A 22590-nucleotide genomic window follows, 5' to 3' on the forward strand; every position below is an offset into this window, starting at 1 on the left:
TAAAAAGTTCAGGATATTGCGCTTTTGGGTGTAATTTTAGGCTCATGTCCAAGTGTTCAATTTTTCAGTACTTTTTGCTGTCCGCTGACAAGAAACTCAACGGCAAAATTCCAAAACTGATATCCCGAACTTTGTGTGCAAAGCGTGTGTGCAAGGTTGACTGGCGCACAATTAGCTATTTGGAAAGTCTTGTTGCAAGACGTCCATTAAACAGCTGTAGGCGGACGCGCTAATGGCAGATTAGCGGATCCAGGAGGACACTCTTAATCCGCGGGAGAAGACAATACTCAAAGGACTTGAAGAGAAGTGTCTCGCTTCCCGTGCGTCGCCTGTAATTGCACTGGATGGCATTAAAGAACACGCCGGCCCCGTCCGTGTGGTTCCTCCCGGAGGATTACCACCAGCACTCTCGTTAGGTCCATAGGAAGACTTCACTTGATTATTATTTTTTTTTTTTTTTTTTTTTTTACATCGTCGTAATTGTTGACAACCGTCGTCTGGATTCATGTGTAAATGGATTGACTAAATTAATCCACAAGATAAAACTGATACAAGTCAACAGAGCGCCAGACCATCCGGATTGACTGACGACCAATAGAATCACGGGCGACTAATCCAGACTGACCGGCAATCAATCTGAATTGACTACACAGAATACGGATTGCCAAATTGCAATTGAAAATTCCCGACCACCGACAAAGAAAAATGGAACGCTAATCACAGATCCAACTGGCAAACTTTATTAGTGACAGTACGTCTATATTTATGCATACGCGTTCTGTAACGATATATAGAATATACCATACAAACAATATTGAATAGCAAACACCACAATGTAAACAAACAGTGCTTGATGGATTTTGCGATACAAGCCGCAGTGTGCAAAGGCGATGAACAGCAGGCGAAACCATCAGATTGACTTCGGTTTTGCAATATCGCGGTACATACTGTATGTAACAGCAATCGCACGATCCCACCAGCTGACCAAAATAATATGGTACCAACCGACCGACCGATCCAGATTGACTTGCGACCAAGAGAGTTTGCCGGCCTTTTCGCCAACAGTTCAGATAACTTGGATTACCGAGAAGAGATAAACTGCTGACCGATTTGGATCGACAGGCAACCGATCCAGATTGACTAAATCCGAATCCATTCTGGATTGACTGGACACGATTTGCCTTGTGGACTAACTGGTGACCTGTGCAGATTGAGTTTGTGACCAATTCAGGTTGATTTTAAACAAATTCGGATTGATTTGAGAACAATCCAATCTGATTTACGACCAGTAGATTGACTGGATCCAGATTGACTGCCGACCAATCAATTCATGCAGTAGTTTTGTTGCTGTTGCCTTCACTTCTGCTTCCCTGCGACCTGGAACAGGACAGAAAATGGATGGTTTCAGGAAAATGTGAAACCTTCTACAGATCCTCCACTATCAGGTCCTGGTCTCTGGCCCGGTCCCTCGAGGCCTCCCGACTCCTCCCCTTGCTCGCCGAGGCCGAGCTCCCCGCGACTGCGGGCCGAAACGGGAGGACGGCGTTCCCCAGGGCGCGGAGGGAAAAGCTCCTCTGGTGCTCGGCGACGACGGCGCACAGCTGAAGTTTAAAGGCGGCCCGAAAGCCCCGCCGGAAGTTCTCGTTGAAGAAGCCGTAGACGATGGGGTTGAGGCTGCTGTTGAAGAATGCCAGCCAGTGCGCCAGCGGGTACAGGTAGATGTTGATCACGCGGTACTGGCCCTCGGTCAGGCTGGCGTAGTCGCTCAGCATCATCAGCGTCCACAGCGGCAGCCAGGACAGGATGAAGAGCAGCGCCACCACCAGGAGCATCGCGATCACGCGCTTCTTCTTCCCGGAGACGGCGTGCCGGGCCTCCGTACCGGGTCCCGTCCCGCCACCCCTCGGAGACGCCCGCACCGGCCGGGCGCTTCTGAACAGCGCCAGGCCGATGCGGGCGTACATGACCACGATGAGGGTGAGCGGGGCGAGGTAGATGTTGACGAAGAGCACGGTGGTGTAGACTTTGCGCATGTCCGGACTGGGCCAGTTCTCCCGGCACCAGTACAAGGGGCGGCTGTCGTCGCGGCGCCGGAGGACGATGCGGACGCCGGGCTCCCGGGCCGCGTGCAGCGTGACGCCCGACGGGCACGAGATGGACGCCGCCAGCGCCCAGATGACGACGATGATGAGCTTGGACGTGCCGATGGTCAGCTTCTGCTTGAAAGGGTACACGATGCAGCGAAACCTGAACGCCACAGCAAAGCGGGCACATCATCAGTCCGCATCCGGACCGAAGGGGGAACGCGAGCCAGAACGTCTCTAACAGCCGTGGGCAAACGGCCAAACGGGCATAAAATATTAATTGTTTGAATTGCGTGTTTCTAATTAATTTAACTACCATTACCAATTTTGATAAAATACTGAACAAACAAATACCTTAAAAAAAAAACAATATTTTAAAGGTAAAAAAAATTACTACTTTTTTTTTTATATGATTTTTTTACAGCCAATAAATTAACTGATTTCATGAGAAAATTTTAAATTAATTAAAAAAAACATTTGTAATTGGAAAAAAAATGTTTTTACAAAAATAAAATATGAAATCCAGTCAAAATTCCAGAGTCCTGTAATATTTGTGACCTTAAATTAGCAGTTTCTTCGCCACAAAATGGTCAATTAAAATGTATTGTATTCATCTATTGATTAAAATGTTTGTTTTTTTCAAATTTTATTTTGATTTACTGCAACCAATGAAGAGTGACTGATCAATTCAGGTTGGATGGACACTGATCTGGATGGGCAAGGAGCGAAACGATTCATTTATAGGACTCTTCATTTATATTATTTTAATTTAAATAATAAAAGAAAACAATAACTCTTTTTTTAGTGTATAAACTTCAATTAAAAAACAAATCCACAACATGACGTTCGTCACTACACTTCAGCGTGCTCCCTTGACACCAGTAGTTTAAAGGTTTCTACATACCGCAATTTCGATCCAAATTTGCATTAGCCCGTCAATGACGTTTCGCATTAAATGTTAGCATTTAGCTCGTGGGCATTCATTAGACGAAATGATGCGAATTGATTTTTAAATATACAATGTTTAATTCTCTCTTGTTTTGCGTGCCACTTTTACCATAAACTTCAACTGGGAGTGACAAAACCGCTTGAAGCGAGCACGCCCGGCCTCTTAATTGAAGAAATGTGCGAGCGAGCGTCTTGTTTTCCTTTCCTCAAAGTGATGTTATACGACAGTCTCCTATTTCTTGGCACTGGCGAGAAAGCGAGACCAGGTGCTAAGAACGCTTCAAAAGTGTGTTTTCATGCGTTTAAAGCTTGTAGGAAGGGTAAAACTAGACAAGATCATTGTAACAATACCGGTCAACAGCGATGGCCACCAGCGTGAAGACGGACGCCGACACGGAGATTCCCTGGACCGTCCCGCTTAGTTTGCACACGATGTTCCCAAAAGGCCATCCTGTGGGGAAAAATAACAAAATAAAATCAAAGGGAAACGGAAGCAAAGATGGACGTCGGCCTGCCGTACCTGTGATGATGTTGTCCACCAGGGTGGTGGGCATGCAGAAGATGCCCACCAGCAAGTCGCTGACGGCCAGGTTGAGGATGAACAGGTTGGTGACGGTTCGCGTGCTCCTGCGCCGCAGCACCGTCAAGCAAACCACGCCGTTACCCAGCATGCACAGCAGGAAGATGAGCAGGTAGGACGCGGCGAGCGCCGCCGCCACCGACGGCCGGTGGAGGTAGAAGTCCACGTAGGTGACGTTGTCCTGGCGGCCCCACGATGAGTTCCTGCTGACGCTCAGGTTCCGCTTCATGCTCTTTTGTTGCCTGGACCGAAGAGCGTCGCCACGTTTGGAGTCAAAACGGGTTTTCGCCAACGTCAAAATCTAGCGTGCGTGTTTTTGTACATTTCAAAGACCGTTACAAATCTTCACACAACCAAAAGTATCTTTTTGTCAACATCAAAGAGCATGTTAAAGAGTCACAGAGCTAAAAGTGTTTTAGTAAACATCAAGGAAAATGTGCAGTGCAAAAATGCTGATTTGTATAAAGATCAAAGACCATTTCAAATCTTCACAGAACCAAAAGTACGTTTTTGTCAACATCAAAAAGAACATTTTTTTTAGTCCTAAAATGTGTATTTTCGTAAACATCAACGACAATAAAGTCATCACTGAACTGAAAAGCACGTTATGGTATCAAAATTTAAGACATCATTTTTTTCTCGTTAGCAGTCTGACACAAACTGAAAGTATGTTGTTCTTTTTCTTCCCCACACGCGAGACGATTTCGACGATTTAAAGTCAGCTTACGTGGCGGAAATATATAGGCAAGTAGATACTGTAAATGGAATAGTTACAGCAAAAGTCTACATTATAATCAATGTAAATGATGAATCGATGACCAATAAAGATTACCTGTCAGTCACTTTCCGCATCCCCTCACACTCAAAGGCTGGCAAGGTAGAGCATCACACAAAGTGTGTGTGTGTGCGCGCGCGTGTGTCTGTGTGAGTGAATGAGTGAGAGAGCGAGAGAGAGAGAGAGGCAGGTTAGGTAGGACATATGCAAATATGAACTAGTACGTATTATCGTATGTACTGTATACACCACGGGTAGGCGAAACGTTGCTCTTTCGTCCTGCAATATTTGCTGCTTTATCATTTTTGTCCTAAAATTACTGACGACAATTTGGAATTGTCACCGAACCGTATGTTTTTTTTGTGGTTTTTTTTTGCAAACAAAGACATTTTAGTCCACAGCAGTGGCGTTGCTAGGTTTATTTTCAAGGGGGGCTGGAGCCCCCCTGAAAATGTTTTGGTTGTTTGTGGTTAGTCCAAAATGTATGTCTCAGCAGTCCCTAAAATTGGGTTTCAGTTTTTTTGTAAACAAAGATATTTTAGTCTTTAATGAAGCCAATGTAGGTTTTTGCAAATAAAGACCATTTAGCCTTCAATAAACCTAAAGTAATGTTTGGGAACATTGAACATAATTTAATCTTCGACCAACCTTAGCTGCCTTTTTTGTCAACATAACGAACAACCAAAGCGTACGTTTTTTAGTCTTCAATAAACCTAAAGTTTATTTTCAGTCAATATGGAACACCAACAAACTGAAGGTGGCTTCTTTTTTTTTTTAAACATTAAACACAATTCAGAGTTGGTAAAGATGTTACTAATGTCCATGTTATTACGCCACAGATTTACTTTTTGTTTTTTTTTTTTTTTTTTTAATAAACCACAGATTCAGTCACATCTTTACAAATAATTTGGTGTTTTATTGTATTTTTTTTAATTCAAAAACACACCACCATAAAAAAAAAAGTTTCTTCTGTGTGGATTTTTTTCCAATTGTTGAGCCCATAAGGTGCACGTATAAAATTGCCTAAACTTTAAAAAAAAAAAAAACATTGTGGAAAAAGACCGAAAAGATGTCAACAGACAATTTACACGGACGACTTTGTGTTGATTTGTCTTGTGTCGAAAGCAGCTTAAACAACAGTCTTGTTTGCGTCACATTCACTTGAAGTCTTGTGCATCACACTCCTTGCATAGATTTTGATACCACTTACAAACACTGAAATATGATTCAATATCATCACATTTGAAAGGATTATTCAACTCAAATAGACAGATAATTCTGTAGTTTGACAAAAAAAAATTAAAATCACAATAAATAAAAACTCAAATGCTTTTGAAGAAAGAAAAAAAAAGTGACATATACGCAGTGTCACTTGGAAGGAAGGAAGGAAAATTTGCAAAAAAAAAAAAAAATTTTTCCAAATCAGTGTTTTGATCACAACCATAATTGCACACAATGATAAATGTCTGGCACCTACAGAGAAATCAGAGGTAGAACTACATTATTATTCATAAATCATATATGCAGAATGAGATTCTTTAAAGAGGATGCAGACCACAAAAGGTCTACGAATAAAGACATAGCCATGGAAAAATAAATACAGGAATAAATCCAAATATGAAAAATGTTATCTGCTGGAGTTTAAACCCCCCAAAAACGATATATGAATAAAATGAAACAAATTTGGGGGGTGGGGGGGATAAAAGAAGTATTATTTTATTGGAGTATAACCTACAAAAAAAAAAAAAAAAAAAAAGACTATTTGGCGAACTGGATTATTTAGAGAAAAAACAATCCAGGCTCATGATAAAATAACTAGCCATTAAATAAATACAGGGGGAATTAAATTGCATTATAAAAATATTTTTTACTGGAGTTTAAGCTAAAAAAATAAAATAAAATGTTTTTGGGTTGATTGGATTATTCGGGAAAATACAATCCCGGCTCGTGATTATTAGTTGAATAAATTACCTTTTATATAGCTATAATAATAAAATCAAATCGGAAAAAAAGAAAAATCATAATTAAAAGTCCACATTGTATTAACAAAATTACACAAGGCTTTGTCATAACAATGATAAAAAATAGATCCAGCCATTTGTGATTGTAAAGGGATATTTAAAAAATAGCTCTAGGGTGAGTAAAAAAAAAAAAAAAAAAAAAAAATTCATGAGTTGCTCGTCAGATCTTTTCACAGGTCCGTTTCAGAGGCTTTTTTCCAGAAAAAAGTGTTGCCCTCGGCGTCGCCGTCGATTCGGATGTGAGGTGACGCTTGGGTGTATGCGCCTCTCTCAAGGCTGGAAGAGGACCGGAAATGAAACAAACAAACAAAAACCAAAAAAACGTTGGCATTTTGTGGGCAAAAAAGCAAGTTGGGGGGGGAGGTTGCCGTAACTCACGTACTCGGCCACGGTGGACGACTCCAAGCGGTGCTCAGCACGGCGAATGTGCGTTGAGGGCAGTCTGCGATGAGTCTCCTGGGAAGGGGCGGAGTCCAGGAAGTCACGTTAACGCCAAAGTAAGGTGATCGGTCGCATCCGAGGGCAATTTACAGTCGCAAAGATGGACCTCGCATTTTTTGGGTTTTCTTAGTAAAAATCAAAGACGGTTTGGATTAGCAAAAGTAACAAGAAACTTTTTCGGAAACAGACAATATTAGCACCTCCAATGAGCCTAACACAAGTTTTGTTTAGTAACATCAGCAAATTATGTTTTTTATTTATTTATTTATTTTTAAAAGTAAAAATCTGACAATTTTGCTTTGCATAGCTAACAAGCGACGTTTTCGTAAACGGACGATTTTGCAAATCTAACGTACTTTTTAGTCAACTGAGAACCTAACGCAAGTTTCAAAGAACTTTAATTTGATAACGTATATTCTGTTTGGTAAAAAACCAAAAACTATTTTGATTTGCAAACAACATTTTAGTCAACAGATAATTTTGCAACTCCATTTTTTTTTTTTTTTTTTTGAAACCTTAAACAATTCTGATGCGCAAACCTAACAACTGTTTGTTTTTAGTCATCATCAAAGACAAATACGTGTTTGTTTGTTTTTCAACAAAAAAAAAAAACAGGTCCTGGAACCTGACAAACATTTTAGTAAAGATGATTTTCAATTTTCCAAACTTAAGGTGCATTTTTTTTCCACCGGAAACCTCAAAGACGAGTTTGATTTTGTTTTTTTTTGAAAGACAAATTTGAACTTCTTAAGCTACGTTTTTCCTTGGACGGTGACGGTTCGGCCCGTGCAAGGTTTTATTGTAAATATCGCTGACGTTCAGTGAGAACTGTCGACCGAATTTGTCGCTCCGTCTCACCGCAGGCTCCAAACGGGAACGAGGGGCCGGGTAAACGCAAACTAGCTTTGAGGGTTCCGGTGGGGTGAGCACCGAGCGGCAAGAAGCCCAAAGAAGATCCGACCCCGGCTGGTACTCACTAGCCAAAGACTTGTCCCCCAACATGGGCTCCTGCTCCATCAAATCCATGGAGATTTTTATACTGGGAATATTGTCATGGTAGGGATAGTCGGACTGTCGGAGGAGGGAGAACACGAAACACGTCACACCTAGGGGACATCTGAGCCAGACCTCGACAAGAAAACCGAGACGTACAAAGTCGTTTTCCGAGTCGATGCTGCCCTTCTTCTTGTGCTTCTTCTTCTTCTCGTCCTCTTTCTTCTTCTTGTCCTTCTCGGGGATGACGTCGTCCAGGTAGCCCAGGTCGTGCTGGGAGAACACGTAGTCCATGGCCTTGCGCACGGCCACCAACGCCAAGATCTGAGAGGGGGGGGGAATGGACCGTTAGGCCATGAGATCTTCATCAGATCATCTGCAACTGATTATTTCTTTGTTTATTATAATTATTATTATTATTATTCACTACATCTGACTATGTTTTGCTTTCAGCAGTTTGGTTCCGCTGTCCAGTCAATTTATAAATACTGTGTATATACTGCTTATTTATTATAATCATTTTATCCTTCATCTAAATGATCATAAGTATCGTATAAAAAACGAGGCTGGGCAAGATTGGATTAGACGGGCGGGGGGCGAGCAGCACCGCGGGCTCACCATGACGGGGAAGACGATGGCGGCGACGGTGGACTTGAGCACCCAGAGGAGCGCCAGACACAAGGCCTGGATGAAGGTGAACAGGTGGATGCGGCGCTGGGGCACGTGGCGCAGGTAGATCAGGTCCGGCTGGTGCTTGGCGGGCATCAGCAGCAGCTGCAGGCGATCCATGAACTGCCGCCAAAAAAATTAAATAATACAAAATTAAAAACATGCAACAGCGATTTCAGGTCTTGTCCGTCGATAGAACGGCACTACTCGTCCCATTTTTTTTTTTTTTTAGAATAATGATTTATGAATTCAGTTGAAAAATCATTTTAAAAATAAAAAATTACATTTTTAAAAATCTAATAAAAATTAGGCCAAAACATAAGAATAAAAGAACACTCAGATTTTATTATATTGGATTATTACTACTAGTAAGGTTTATTTGAATCTTTAACAGAAAAATGAAAATGTTTTCAGAAACTAAAACAAGTTTAGTTGAGAAAGAAATATGTATAGATTTGTCTATAAATCATCCGCACCCAAAAACAAAAAATAAACAGAAATATTCTATTTTTAAGTACAACAATATATTGCCAGTATGAATTTAAAGTCATTTTTTAAAAATTGTGAAAATACACATTTAAAAGTAGATGCCTTTTCGTAAGATATATTCTTGATTTTAAAATATATATACATTTTAAAATAAGTATTTTTAATCAGATGATATACTGTCCAAAACGTTTTTATTTTTCAAAAAATTGAAAACATTTTCTACATTTCTTTTAAAAAAAAATAATTAAAAAAAAAACATCAGCTAATATAAAAGTCTCCATTTAACAATAAATAAACCCTACATTTTTTTCCAATGAATACAATTTCCGCGGCTGTAAACTTGAATATTGTGGTTGAGCCGACGTCACCAACTCACCTGGACGCCGTTGAGCGAGGCCACGCCCATGTAGAGGAAGACGCCATACAGCACCGGCATGGGAATGAACTGCAACACACATCAATCCAACTTCCCGTGACTGAACGAGTACCAAAACACACGTCTCCATTTACACAGAAAAAAAAAATTAATAAAAAGGCTTTTTAGACACTTTTTTATTTTTATTTTATTTTTTTTATTTGGTGACATTTCGTCTGAGCGCCCCTCAAAATATCATAGTCGTAAATATCGTGTCCTTCTAACGCCGTCTTCCAAGTGCGCTCGCTCGAGAGCTCGTTCGATGCACGTTAAAAACTCTTAAAAATGCCGGCGAGCTCGCCAAAGAAGGAGGAGCTCCAAATGGACGCTTGCCATTGGGGGACAAAAACTTTTATCATCAGGAATAGAATCGGCATTTCGGAAAAAAAATTGTGAACATTTCAGCATCCTTTTTGTTCCTATAAAAACAATTAAAAATATGATCAAAACTTAAAACAATTCATTGAATATTTTCATGTATTTTTTATTTTATTGAATCTAATTAAATAAAGCGTAGCTAATAATAACATTTCATAATTATCTTGAACATTATTGAATAATAACCTGTTTCATGATCTTTAATTATTTTGATAACAATTCAATTTGCATGAATTTTTTTATATAGTTCCGTCATTTATAGTGAGTTTCATGAAAGACACATATAGAATTATTTACATATTTACATAATTGGAAAGTGATTTATTATTATTATTATTATTTCTTCGTAGATTTTTTTGTTGTTGCTTTTCCCCCCCCCCCCCTCCTTTGCCATGGCAACACGGGATCCAGAATGTTAAACACATGCAGAGCTTCTCCAGCAGGAGGCGCAGTGGCTCCAGCGAGCACAGCCTCCGACGCTCTACTCGTAATTATGACGGATTGGAAATGATGAGGATTCCTAACGGGATGAACATTTCGGAGGCTTTGGGGAGATGACAGCATTTTGTCCTAAAAGGAGCTGACATTAATCCACATTTCGGAGGGAGAATTAAAGAGAAAATCTGGAGAAGTCATGCGATGAAACTTTTTTATTTATTTTTTTTTTTTGATAGCGGTTTCATCCTGCATGCTTAAACGGACAGAGAAGAGTATTGTTTAAAAACCTGCCACCTTTGAATGATGGCAAAAATAAAATGGCATATAAAAGGAAATACAAAATAAAAAAATTAAAAGTCATTGTCTCCACTGTCGAGCAACTTTCTTACACTTTTGCTAGCTGGAATATATCCCACCGCGTCATCGTGGGGCTTTTCCACACGCCGACAACGAGGCGCTCTAAAGCAGCCACGCCAACAAGAAGCCCCGGTGGTCCACGTGCTCTCACATCGTTCAGTTCTGGATTAAGGGAGCAACTTCATGTGAAATTCTTAATTTCCAAAAGAAGCGTTGAATGACTTTCTGCACTTTAATGGAGTACGTTTGTATTTTAAGAAGTGATGCCCTCTGCTGATCGTGAAGGAGAATTACCTTTGAATTCAAGACGCTCCCTCTGCTGGCCCGCACAAACATGGGCCTACTGTATGAACAATACCTAAAAGAAATAAATTGGTGGCACCAATCTAAAATCCAACAAGGCCCGAAGGTTATCGTCATCGCAATCGGCGCTTTAAACCTTGATAATCAACCTTTATTTGGCAACATACTGTTTCCACCTCGGAGATTCCTAACGGGATGAACATTTTTCGGGAAAGAGGTGACCGCGGTTTGTCCTAAAAGGGGCTGACAGTAATCCACATTTTTGCAGAACAACTCCAGAGAAATCGGAAGCCTACCTTGAGGACGGGGGCCATTAACACGGAAAGTCCGGTCAGGATGAAAACGATGATTCCGGTGACCCTTTGCTCCCTGGAATGGCCGAAACAAACAAACAAAAAAAAAGGAATCCCATCTGATTAGTCTTTAGTTCAGAAAATAGATGACATCATCAGATCCGAGACGACACTACGGGCCGGTACCTGACTCCCAGGAACTTGGGCTGCTCTCCTGGCGCCGACGTCTCGGTCTCCATCTTGAGCGAGTCGATGTGCGCGATGGAGATGACGGTGGCGGCCACGTACCAGGGCAGGCCCATTAAGGAGCACACCATCATCAGAATCGCCACCCAGAACAGGTCCAGGTGGTACCCCGCCCCTTTCTGCGCAACCCAAGCAAACGAGTTGGCCGAAGACCAAAGGACAAGAAGAACCGGAGTTCCCAGATTTATTGTCACCTTGAGTTTATGCTCCTTCCTGTTGACGATGACCGCCGTGATCTGCTGGTCCATGAAGATCAGGATGGTGACCAGCAGGGCGGGGAGGGCGGAGGCCAGGTACACCCACCAGGGGTTGCCCCCGAAGGGAGGGATGAACCAGCCTCGAGACGGACTGGTGGGCTGTGGGAAAACAAGAGAGAACTTTGGCCTGTTTTACTGCCGCTTCTCCCCCGGTTGGGTGGCGATGATCGAAGGATTCTTCGACTTCAGACTGGAATTGCGGTGCAGCGGACCCCCACAAACACGCAGTTCTTTTCTTTCCAATTTGTTTACCAATTTTTACAATTTTCTTTTTCATCCATCTAACTGGCTGTGAGAAAGGGGGCGTTATGTCCACCAGGACACCTGGCTCGGAGGATTATTTCGAACCGGTTCCACCACTGCCGCCTCAGTGACTTCGAACAAAGATGCGAACCAGCGCCGACAAAGACGGTTCTGTGGCGGCGCTCACAACGCCGCCCGTGTTCACCCGCAATCAAGACGGCAGGCTCATTCCGTGCCCTCAGGAATGTCTCGATTATGCTCCGCCGGTATCAATTCGCGCACGTACTACAAAGGCAACATTTAGATTGGGGTTCTTAAACTATTTGGCTCCAGGGAGACATTTTATCATTCTAACGCCAATTAAACATAACTTCCATGTCAATCCAAGGAGCGCAGTTTGAGAACCACGCACCCAGGAAGTATCCGCATCCGCAACTCTGGGTACCTTGAATTCGCTTGGCACTATGAGCTTGGGGGTGTCCACGCCCACCAGAGCGTCGACGCCACAGAAGAGGAGGATGGCCAGGATGATGGCAAAGTCACTGATCAGCTTCCTCACCTGGAAAAGAGGAAAAACTGATTTTAGCTCAAGTCCAACTTGGGTTTGGTTTGGTTGCCTTTTAGCAGCTTTTGACAATGGAACAACAAAAAGGTTGCCGTAACATCTTGAACCAAAGCCGCCTGCTTTTGCAACTTGTAACAACGTAAACGCAAACTTGCGCGACATTGAGTCAAACTCGCCTACTTCGTGGAAACTCTTTGCGACGGCTTTAACGAAACGCAAAAAGACGATGTCACGTATCGGTTTGGCGGAAACGGTTTGAGGACGGCAAACAAAATCTCACTTTGGTGGGGAAGAAGCGGCTGGTCTTGAACTTCTTGAGCGCCATGGAGCAAGTGTAGGTGCCAAAGAACAAGATGAAGGACATGAGGGTGATGTCAGGCACGTAGCCGCAGGCCTCGCCCACCAGTCGCCCGCCGTACTTGACGCACTGACTACGGCTCAGGGACACCCACGTGGCATTCTCCGACTGCCGGGACGAAGAAAACCGCGGCGGTTGGTAAGATTTTGTCAGATAAACATCAGGAGCGGGCGAGGGACGCCGCATACCAGGTCGGAACTGTTTGTCCAGGCGGCGGCGTCAAAGAGGTCCGTGGTGTTGCCTTGGAGAAAAACAACAATTACAAAAGCAGGTCAGCGATGATAAGACGGGGAGTTCGTGTATCGACGGGCTGATACGAGCTGGTATCACTTCCTATCGTCTCTGCACTTCCTGCCAAAACTGAGTGGGACGCAAGCTGGAAGTGCTAACATTCGAACGGTTGATTGGTAGTAGATGTTCCTGCTGTTAGTGGTGCAGGGGATTACAAATGGCGGCGCTCGTGCTACAACAACTTTACATGAATAGTAACGCATCGCATTGCCAGTGGACTGAATCGTATAAAAACGACAACAAGTGTTTACCAACCTTTATTGAGCCAAGGCACATTTTTGACATGAGAAAAATCGGTGGATTCTTGGTGCAAAGGAACTGTGTTTAAATGAGTTGTAGGAGCTTGATTTAGTCGGGCCATAGCTCTGTTTAATAGGAAAGTAGTGCTTTGCCGCCATCTTGTGGCATCTATAGGCAATTCTAAAGCTTTTCGTCAATTACTCGGCGATTTTTGCTGTTCGTGGCAGAGATACTGCAATAATTTCATCAATGGAATGTGTCTTATTGTAAATGGAGTGAATCGTACCATGAAAGGATTTCATCGAATCGTAAATGCATTCAAGCCTATCGTAAATGTGGTAAATCTTACTTTATCGAGGGTGTCTTCTTGTAAACTGATGAATTGTATCATAAATGGAGTGAATCGCTTTGTAAATTGGAATAAATCGAACCGTAAATGGGGTGAATCTTCACATGGAGCGAATCTTATCGCATAAGGAACGAATTGGATCCTAAATGCATCGAATCAGATTGCATTGTATCGCATCATAATCGGCGTGTATCGGATCGTAATTGGCGTGAATCTTATCATACATGGAGCGAATCTTAACATAAATGGATTTGACCGTATTGTAATTGAAGCGAATTGTTTCAGAATCATCATGTAAACAATTGCCACAAATGGAATCGGAATTGTCGGGAATCATATTGTAAACGGAGGGAATCGTATCGTGTAATATGGTAAATCGAGTCAGTCTTAAGGTAACTGTAATGGAGGTACAGTACGTCTGGGGCGGGCAGCGTAATCACCGGGCTCGCAGCTGCAGTCGAACTGGGTGACGAGGTCGGCGCGGAAGCGCGCGTTGATGGGGTTGTGGTGCGCCAGCTTGATCATCTTCTTGAAGGCGTCGTAGATGAAGATGAAGCTGATGAGCGCCGAGAAGCCTTCCTCGGTGAAGCGCGTGAAATACTGCACCAGGAAGCTGGCGTCGGTCGCCACCAGCATCAGGCAGAAGACGCCCGACCACAGGCCGATCCACAGACGGAACTCCAGGTAGTCGAAGCCGTTGTCCCTGCCCGGCGCACACGACCAGGGGGCTCAACATTGCCTCTTGAGGCCTTCACATGCTTTCACACATAAATGTGGATAAGGCACTATACTGTATATTGTATACTGTACACCCCACCACCCCCCCAAAAAATATACAAAATGTATTGCATTTATTATACATATTCTTAAAGTACATTTCTCAAAAGGTACTGATTTCTTATTAGTTTTTAAATAGCTTTTATCAGTTTATCAGTTTATTTTTGAAAGGGGACAATGCAATTTCATAAAACACATGAAGTACACATGGTTAAAAAAGCCAGAATTAGCCAGAAGGCTAGTTTTCATCTGTAGTCCCCTGGCCATGATGTCAAAAAGCAGTATGTATACATCTACAAGACAATATAATACAGGATACATAATCAAACTATACTATTAAGAGAGAATACAACCATAATTTTTTTGATCATAACAAAAAAACAACATAACATACTTGTCTTTTAGTGTTGGCAGCTATAGGTGTTAACTAGCCACAGTTACTTGGAAATGTACTTTTGTCAAATACATCTTTATGCTAAAAGTCTTGGCATTTTAATGTGAAATACTATTTACTTTTTCTATCAAGTGAAATGACTAAAAGTACTGAAATGTACAATTCGCAAAAATACATTACACAAAGTACAATTTAATTTCGAAAGTAGTCTGAAAATGTTTAAATTATTATTATTTTTTTTTAAGTATGGCACCGATATTTAAGTACTGAAAGACATTTAAAAATAAAATACATTTTTAATTCTGCAAAAACACTAAAATCCTTTTCCAAATCTTAAAAAAATAAATAAATAAATAAAAATTTAAAAAAATCACCCAAGTGTGAAATTTTTTAATTTTAAATGAAAACTTAATTTTCTTAAAACGTACAAAAAAATATTTTTAATTTCAAATGCATTTTATCATAAGATTTTTTTGTACAAATTGCTTATCATTTAAAATAAAACTTTGTCAATAAAGTACTGAAACAGATTGTTTTTAATTTCAAATACATTTTATCATGAGATTGTTAATTGCTATCGATTTAAAATAAAACCTTTCAAAGGACTAAATTGTACAATTTCTAAAATATGAAATACATATTTAATCTAGCAAAAAGTATTAAAATGTTTAAACTCAATGTTTAGTACTTTTATTAAGTAATAATGCAGTAGTAAAATAGTAAAAATATTAAATCATAATTTCAATTTAAAAAATGTTGAGTTCTGCATAAAATATTGGAAAATATACTACTCAAAATAGTATTGAGATTCTAATTTTCAAATGGCATTAATTTCCCCAAAGAAATACTGAAATTGATTGTTTTTCATTTCAAATGCATTTCCCCCCCCAAAGATGTACTGAAATGTAGCAAATTTTTAAATATTAAAAAAAAACATTTAACTAAACAAAAAATTATAAAATTGACATGACTTTTAAAGTTTTAAAATATCAAATGTTCTTTAAAAAGAATATCAAATATAACATGTAATTGACTCAAAAACAGACATTTGAACTCCAACTTTTTTACTTTTAGGACAAAATATTGTGAATTCTGCTCACGCAGGCACATGCGTACAGTCAAATTTGAAAATCGCAAAAACCCGGACGCGTGGAAGAAAAAGTGGCGCGCACCGTTTTTCAGCAACAACGGGAAATGAAATGAGCGTCAATAATTCATCACGAAAGAAGACGTGAGCTTTGGTAACGCTACAAGGGGGAGTTGCTACGGCAACAGTCAGCTAGCTGACTTTTGGCACGGAATACGGCGACGAGTGGCAGAAATTAGCGATGACATTTAACATTAAAACCTCATTTCGTTAGACAAATAGCATAGTTGCCCGAGTCATATTTCGACGTTTTCAGAATTTTTTTTTTTTTTTTTTTTTTTTTTTTTTTAAATAAGGGCAAGGAAGCGCATTGGCATTTTTTTAGCGATATTGTGACACTAGGTTAAAAATGACCTGGGCAATTATGCTATTATGCTAACAACGATTTGTTTGTAAGTAAACCATAATCACACATTTACCTATTATTGATTTGGTGAAAAACTTGAAAAAATAATTTGTAAGCATGTTGTAAAATGAGATCAAATGTAAACTATGTAAACTAAAACAGTATAAAATATTAGGAACAGCGCTGTACCTAATCAAGTGTCCTGTGGTGGTGATTTGTGTGCTTTAAATGAGTTCCAGCCACAAAACAACAAGAATGACATATGAGAACAAAATGTGAAACTGACTTGCTGAAGTTGAAGAGGAGCCTCTCGAAGACCAGAACGGGTCCGGTGCTGCTGAGGATGGTGAGGGGCTGACCCGCCAGCAGGCAGAACACCGAGCCCGTCAGAGCCGTGCCCAGGAAGCTCTCCAGCACTCCCTGACACACATCACCGACTCATTTATTGCAATTGTTGTTATCATTATTATGAGCATTTTTGTCAGAACAAAAAAAATAAAAATAAAATGAAAGGTTCCCCCCCCACCGACCCCCAGGATCCCGCCCCCATCTGCAGTTGAGTAAGCATTACTGGCGATGATGCCAAAAGATTCTTTTGAGAAATAGAAATTTTATTTGGTATCAAAATTTTATGAACACTATTTTGTCAGATTGTGAGAAAAAATAAATAAACAAATATTAAGTTGTAAATTTCAGCACTTTTAGGATAATTTTGTTTTACTTTTTCATATTAAAAAATGATTCTTTCTGACGAATTTAGTTGATATCTTAATTTACATTTCAGTACACTTATTTTAAAATATATGTATATTATAATATATATATATATTTTTTTTTTTAAGTGAAAATTATTTCAATACTAAATCAAGTTTACATTTTTTGATTTACTTTTTTTTATTTTATTTTTTTTAAATAGTTTTTTTAAGTACTGAAATGAAATAATTCAAATGAATATTGTATTTATGGATAAAATTTTATGTAAAGCTAAAGATTTATACTGCTCCAAAAATGACTCGATCCATCACATTAATTGATAATAAATTGTTTTCAGTTAGCAAATATATTTACTAAAAAAGTACTAAATGTTTATATAAATAGAAAGTTACATTTCCATTCCTCAAAAAACACTGAAAAATCAAACATAATTCCCCAAAAAAGCTACAGCATTGTTTAGATTTTTCAGAAACATCAAGTCAAATGTACATTTCTAAAAAAAAAAAAAAAAAAGAAGAAAAAAAGTTCTGAAATCTCTGTTGGAATCTGTTGTATATAAAATACAGCATTACAGTTTCTTAAAAAAAAAAAAAAAAAAAAAAAAAAAGGACTGACAATTAAGATGTCACAAATAGACTTTTCTTTCTTTTTTTTAGGACAAAACAAAACTGTGAACTGTGCACACTCAGCGGGAAGTTCTATATCCCAACATATTTACACGCACACCTGTGCACACAAGTACAGACGCACACACGCGAGGCTGCAGGGCCGGCCAATCAGGACAGGCCTGTTTGTGTTCCAATTGTGTCAGTTTCCACTCAATACGAACACGACCAATATGAATATTTGACGGTAGGCTCCGAGGAGAGCGGCTAGTGTCTGTGAGGGCAAAAAAGATCAAGTCAGGTCGGGGATTCCCTCGGCTCACTGGAAGCGTGTGCATGCGCACGCGCGCGCGTGTGTAGAGGTCAGCGGAAATGCACAGCAATGACGAGGCTACCGAGTAATCTGGATCTGCGGTTATTTACGGCCGGCTCAAATCCCCGCAACGCGCAGCTCACCGAAAGCTACCAGGATGACACACATGGCTTTGCGTGTGTGCGTGTGCTCATCGGCTGAAGCCCCTGGGGCCTGGAATGTATCATTTCAACATTTGAGAAAAAAAAAAAGGAATATTTCCATCCATCCATTCTTTGAATCGCTTCTCCTCGGTAAGGTCGCGGGTGTGCTGACTTTGGTTGGGCAAGAGTCCGTTCCAAAGTCATTTCCGTCCAAAACCAAACATTCAAATATTTCAAATAAAATTCTAATTTCTTCAATATTTTTTGGAACATAATGAAATATAATTTCCCATGAAAGTGAAATTTTACATTTTTCATCATCATCAGAAATTCACAAAAAGCTCAGAAATATATATTTTGTTCCTGAATCAAAAAGATTATTTTTCCCAAAATATACTTAAATTGTTATTTTTAACATTTAAATCTAAGATGTATCATTAAAATAATAAATAATTTCTCAGAATTGATCTATTTTAAATAGCCTAGAAAAAGTCTAGAAATTGTGGAATTATTAATATGACATTTTATTTCATCCAAAAAATCTATTTCAAAATCTTTTTACGTACCATTTTTAAATTCTATTTATTCATTCATTTTTTTTATGGTAACAGTTGAGTTAAATTTGCAAAAAAAAAAAAATTTCAAATTGAACTCTTCGAAAGTCACTTCATTAGCTACACCTGCGCACTCTAATCCAATATGTAATATTTCATCATCTTTAGCACTGACTCATATGAGGGGGAAGCGAAGTGCACGCTGGGAGTTTGTGCTTTGCGCCGTACAATGTGATCATGACGGCCATGTTGAACTTTGTGCAAAGTCAGCGATGGCAAAATAAACAAAAACCTGCTCCAAGGTCAACAAGACGCAAGGCGACATCGTACAAACAGTTTTTTGTTTGTATGTTTTCGGTTTTGTTTTTTTTCCCGTGTTTGTTCCGAACGTTCTAGATGTCCGCATGCGGCGCGTGTTGCACCTGCATGCTCTCCGTGGCGTCCCCCAGCAGCCCCCCGAAGGTGATGGCGTTGGTGACCGTGCCCAGGTAGATGAACAAGATGGTGGACAGCGACTGGATGTGCAGCGCGTCGTAGAAGTCGCTGGCGAAAAACGGCAGCTTGCGCTTCACGTCCAGAACCAGACCCCCGCAGAACCTGACAAAACGCTTTCTTTAGGAGACCCTCGCTCGCCACGTGAAACATTGGAGATTTTCTCCACTTTGGTTTTCGTTTACCTTCTGGTGCACCGCAGCTCCTCGCCGACCTGGTGACCTCCGCCCCCGCCTTGACCTTCGTCATGAGGGTAATCGCCGTTCATGGACGGGGGTTCCAAGCCAGCATAATGGTTCTTTCTGGGGAACGCACATATGTTTGCAAATGAAAATAATGAAAAATGAAAACTGACAGTGTTGGCGAGCGCCGCTCATGTGCAATCTGGATGCGGAGGGAGTCTCGCAGTCTCCATTAGAACTCCAATGAAATAAAAACAAAATGTAAATTTTTCCATCAAAAGTTCTGAAACTTTTCCTTTTGAGAATGTATATATATAGAATAAATACAAATGTAGTTAGTTACCCAACTGAAATTTGTCATAAATGTCCAATAGTTTTTCATCGCCCCTCACAAAAAGTAATTCAATTCACCATTTAAAACAAATGTGTTAAACCTCTTCAAAAAGTAGTGAAATTGATATTTTTACTGTGATTTAACCCGTTTGTGTTTTAAAGGATCATGTCAGATGAGTTTGCAAAATTCAAGTGCTTTGGGATCATCGTTTGTTGTGTATTTAAAGTTTAAACCATTAATGTAGGCCAGTCATTCTCTAAATGTGGTATGTGGGCTCCCTCTGGTGGTACGCAACAGTATTACTGAAATAAATGTTCGAACTGTGCATAATGTTACAGTGACTTTTTTCATTTTTTTAATCCAGTACGGTACATTTTTAAGTACAGCACAGACAGTCGTATACAACTTACAATACATTTGCATGTACTTTTCTTAGAATTGTTTACATCAAATTGGTATTTAACTTATGGGCGATTTTATTGAATCGTAATTTAAAATCTAGCTTTTGGGGGCGTCAATTACTAGCGGAAATTCGCAATCCCCCACGAAACAGGGCCCACCTCTTGTCTGAGGACGGCAGCGACTTGGGCGGTTCTATCCTGATGTCGGGGTCCCACTCGCCAGGGGGCAGCACGATGACTTCGTCCAGGAACTCCTCGATGCCGGCCAGCAGGTCCTGCCGGTGCTTGGCCTTGTAGGCGATGTCGTGGAACACCTAGCAGACGACAAACAAATGAGCGGACGGCCATTGTTGGGGAAAAACATGGCTGCATATTTGTCACTCAATGTGTAACGCTGATGGCTTAGGACGGGGGCGGTGGGCAGGGCACGGGCGGGGTGGGGGTCCAAGCCAAGCACACACGTGCAATCAACAAGCTTTGATGTCCCTACGGAGGTAAAGTTTAATGTGAGGAAATCCTGGAAAAGCGCGTCCTGTGCTGCCATGTTGACACAGGGTGCATTCTGGGAAAAGCAGAGGCCTATGTGGGAACTTGACATTCCTGACAGGACACCGCCACAATATTAAGTACGTACGCTACTTGAGGGGTTTTCAAAAACAAACAAAAACATTCAGTGGTTATGTAAGGCACACTGACATAATTTGTAGTATTTTTGAAATGTATATATAGTCAAAAAAAATTAAAAATAAAATATATATATATATATATATATATATAGCAACTACATTTTTTAAAAACTTTTAATTATTACATTTTAAATATTTCTCAAACATCTACTACATTTCTTTAAACGTAATTCCTCAAAATGTATTTTTTTTCAAATATTGAATTTATTTATTTAATTTCTCAGACAGGTCATGATTCTTTTATTTAAAGACAATGTTGAATCTCTTAAAAGGGTACTGAAAATGTTTTTAAAATATTAAATAATACAAATAATAAAATATTCAATAAATGCATTTGTCAGATTTTGGTCTAATTTTGCGTATATTGTATTTTTATTGGAATTAAATTTCTATTATACTGTATTTGATTTTTTTTTTTTAATCAAATAAAACTGTAATTCCCCCCAAAAGTACTGATATGTATAATTTTTCAAACAAAAACTTTAAAAAAAAATAAAAAAAAACTTTAAAAAAAAAAAAGAAAAAAGCATAATTTAAGGCTTTTGGCTCCATTAGCGTTTGACTAAGACATTCGATGCCAACTTTAAAATAAATATTTGATCATTAAAAGAATCTAAAGAGTCATTCAGCATGTATTGTACGCCAATACAATAAAATGAAAAAGCTACTATGGTAGCTATTTTACTTAGTTAGCATTTAGCTAAGCGCTAACTGAACATCGAGAACCAACCTCGTCGGACATCAGGGTGGCGATGGCTCTTCCGATCTCGTGGTACGACTTTGCTTTTCCTTTGGGGCCCAGCAGCAGGAAAAGGAACCTAGCGCAGAACGCTGCGTTAGCAATTCGCATTAGCATTGTAGCGCTCGGGTCGTAACGCACGTACCTGGTGGGCACCGGCACCTCGGTGAGCGCTCCCAGCATGACGGCGTGCTGCAGGCGGACGAACGCCACGAAGGGGCTCTCCAGGAAGTCCACCTCGCCCACCAGCACGTTGGATGCCTCGGCATCGCGGGGGAGCTTTTTCATGAACTTGTTTTTCAGCTGAGAGCGAGCAGACAATGGCGGGAAACAACAGAATGAGTTCCCCCTTTTTTTTTCGCCAGGGGTGGGAGTAAGTCACATATGTGCAAGTCATTAAGTCAGTCTCATGTCTCAACCTTCAAGTTTCAAGCAAGTCGAGTCAGTACTTGCGTGACCCAAGTCGAAATGAGTCGAGTGCCCACTAAAGCCAGCAAGCAAGACGAGTCAAAGCGCTTGACATTCGCTTCCCTCGCCCTGTTGTATTGAAAGCAATTCTCGGCGTCTAACATTTCCCACCTTCGGAGGAAGTATCAGATCGGTAACGGGGGCGGACGACGGCGGCACCTGACATGAATTTCTCCCGCCTCGTGTTGAAAGTAATTGTTGCCGTCTCGGGAAAAGCCATTGATGGGTTAAAGGCAAATAGGTCATCTGTTTCGGTGCGTGCACTGCGGTACCGAGGCCTCAGTAATAGGCACTCGTGATACGCGGTGACGCCACTTTTATCGCAATTGAAGCAAAAAGATAGGCGTGGAGACGACGGGGCCCGGCCGCGACACGCGAAAAGTAGACGAATTGTCCGGCCCTTCTGTGAAAGGAAATTCTGCGAGACAGACAGTGAGCTTATTGTTGCACAGAGCGGAGCCAGCTGGCCTGGAGGTTTTATCTACCGGTGCGTGAGGCTCTCAGAGTGACAAATGACAGCTCGGCGACCTTGACAGAAGGCAGCGGCACCGAAACTCAGTAC

General features: G+C 40.6%; 2 protein-coding genes and 1 long non-coding RNA gene across 9 annotated transcripts in view; all 3 read right to left on the reverse strand.

Annotated features, from left to right (window-relative positions):
* Positions 1–138: 138 nt before the first annotated feature.
* LOC133490013 (neuropeptide FF receptor 2) lies at positions 139–5158 on the reverse strand. 2 transcript variants are annotated; one of them, XM_061799480.1, is made up of 4 exons: positions 4445–5157; positions 3553–3854; positions 3384–3483; positions 139–2247 (listed from the first exon to the last, which is right to left on the reverse strand). In XM_061799480.1, the coding sequence occupies exons 1-4, from the start codon at positions 4462–4464 to the stop codon at positions 1425–1427; spliced, it is 1245 nt and encodes a 414-aa protein (XP_061655464.1). In that variant the 5' UTR covers positions 4465–5157; the 3' UTR covers positions 139–1424. The 2 variants fall into 2 exon arrangements, with proteins under 2 accessions (XP_061655464.1, XP_061655463.1); XM_061799479.1 differs by having other exon boundaries at positions 3384–3854; positions 4445–5158.
* Positions 5159–5282: 124 nt separating this feature from the next.
* The window catches only part of LOC133490012 (electrogenic sodium bicarbonate cotransporter 1-like), a 30191-nt gene continuing 12883 nt past the window's right edge, over positions 5283–22590 (reverse strand). For 3 of the 6 annotated variants that reach the window (XM_061799472.1, XM_061799476.1, XM_061799478.1), the window contains 18 exons: positions 21706–21863; positions 21552–21639; positions 20295–20449; positions 19404–19520; positions 19149–19323; positions 16684–16817; positions 14174–14436; positions 13042–13094; positions 12776–12961; positions 12376–12489; positions 11625–11786; positions 11371–11549; positions 11188–11260; positions 9377–9445; positions 8461–8634; positions 8002–8166; positions 7827–7920; positions 6835–6974 (listed from right to left, as the gene is read on the reverse strand). In XM_061799472.1, the coding sequence (XP_061655456.1) occupies positions 6895–6974; positions 7827–7920; positions 8002–8166; positions 8461–8634; positions 9377–9445; positions 11188–11260; positions 11371–11549; positions 11625–11786; positions 12376–12489; positions 12776–12961; positions 13042–13094; positions 14174–14436; positions 16684–16817; positions 19149–19323; positions 19404–19520; positions 20295–20449; positions 21552–21639; positions 21706–21863 (2439 nt within the window). In that variant the 3' untranslated portion in view covers positions 6835–6894. Of the gene's footprint in view, positions 6685–6786; positions 6975–7826; positions 7921–8001; positions 8167–8460; positions 8635–9376; positions 9446–11187; positions 11261–11370; positions 11550–11624; positions 11787–12375; positions 12490–12775; positions 12962–13041; positions 13095–14173; positions 14437–16683; positions 16818–19148; positions 19324–19403; positions 19521–20294; positions 20450–21551; positions 21640–21705; positions 21864–22590 lie in introns of those variants that run through there. The other 3 variants (XM_061799473.1, XM_061799477.1, XM_061799474.1) reach the window with 2 other exon arrangements.
* LOC133490015 (uncharacterized) lies at positions 9529–11181 on the reverse strand. The gene is made up of 2 exons (XR_009792082.1): positions 10883–11181; positions 9529–10750 (listed from the first exon to the last, which is right to left on the reverse strand). It is a non-coding gene; the product is annotated as an uncharacterized LOC133490015 (long non-coding RNA).

Source organism: Phyllopteryx taeniolatus, chromosome 15 (genome assembly GCF_024500385.1).
Source record: "Phyllopteryx taeniolatus isolate TA_2022b chromosome 15, UOR_Ptae_1.2, whole genome shotgun sequence".
Taxonomy (NCBI): domain Eukaryota; kingdom Metazoa; phylum Chordata; class Actinopteri; order Syngnathiformes; family Syngnathidae; genus Phyllopteryx; species Phyllopteryx taeniolatus.

Bases quoted from the DNA above. Each gene is read 5' to 3' on its own strand.
- LOC133490013 (XM_061799479.1), bottom strand. From the start codon at position 4,464: ATGCGGAAAGTGACTGACAG. The intron at 3,855-4,444 runs GTAATCTTTATT...TCTTCGGTCCAG, and splicing joins ATGCGGAAAGTGACTGACAG to GCAACAAAAGAGCATGAAGC. The intron at 2,248-3,383 runs GTATTGTTACAA...TGTGGCGTTCAG, and splicing joins GTGGCCATCGCTGTTGACCG to GTTTCGCTGCATCGTGTACC.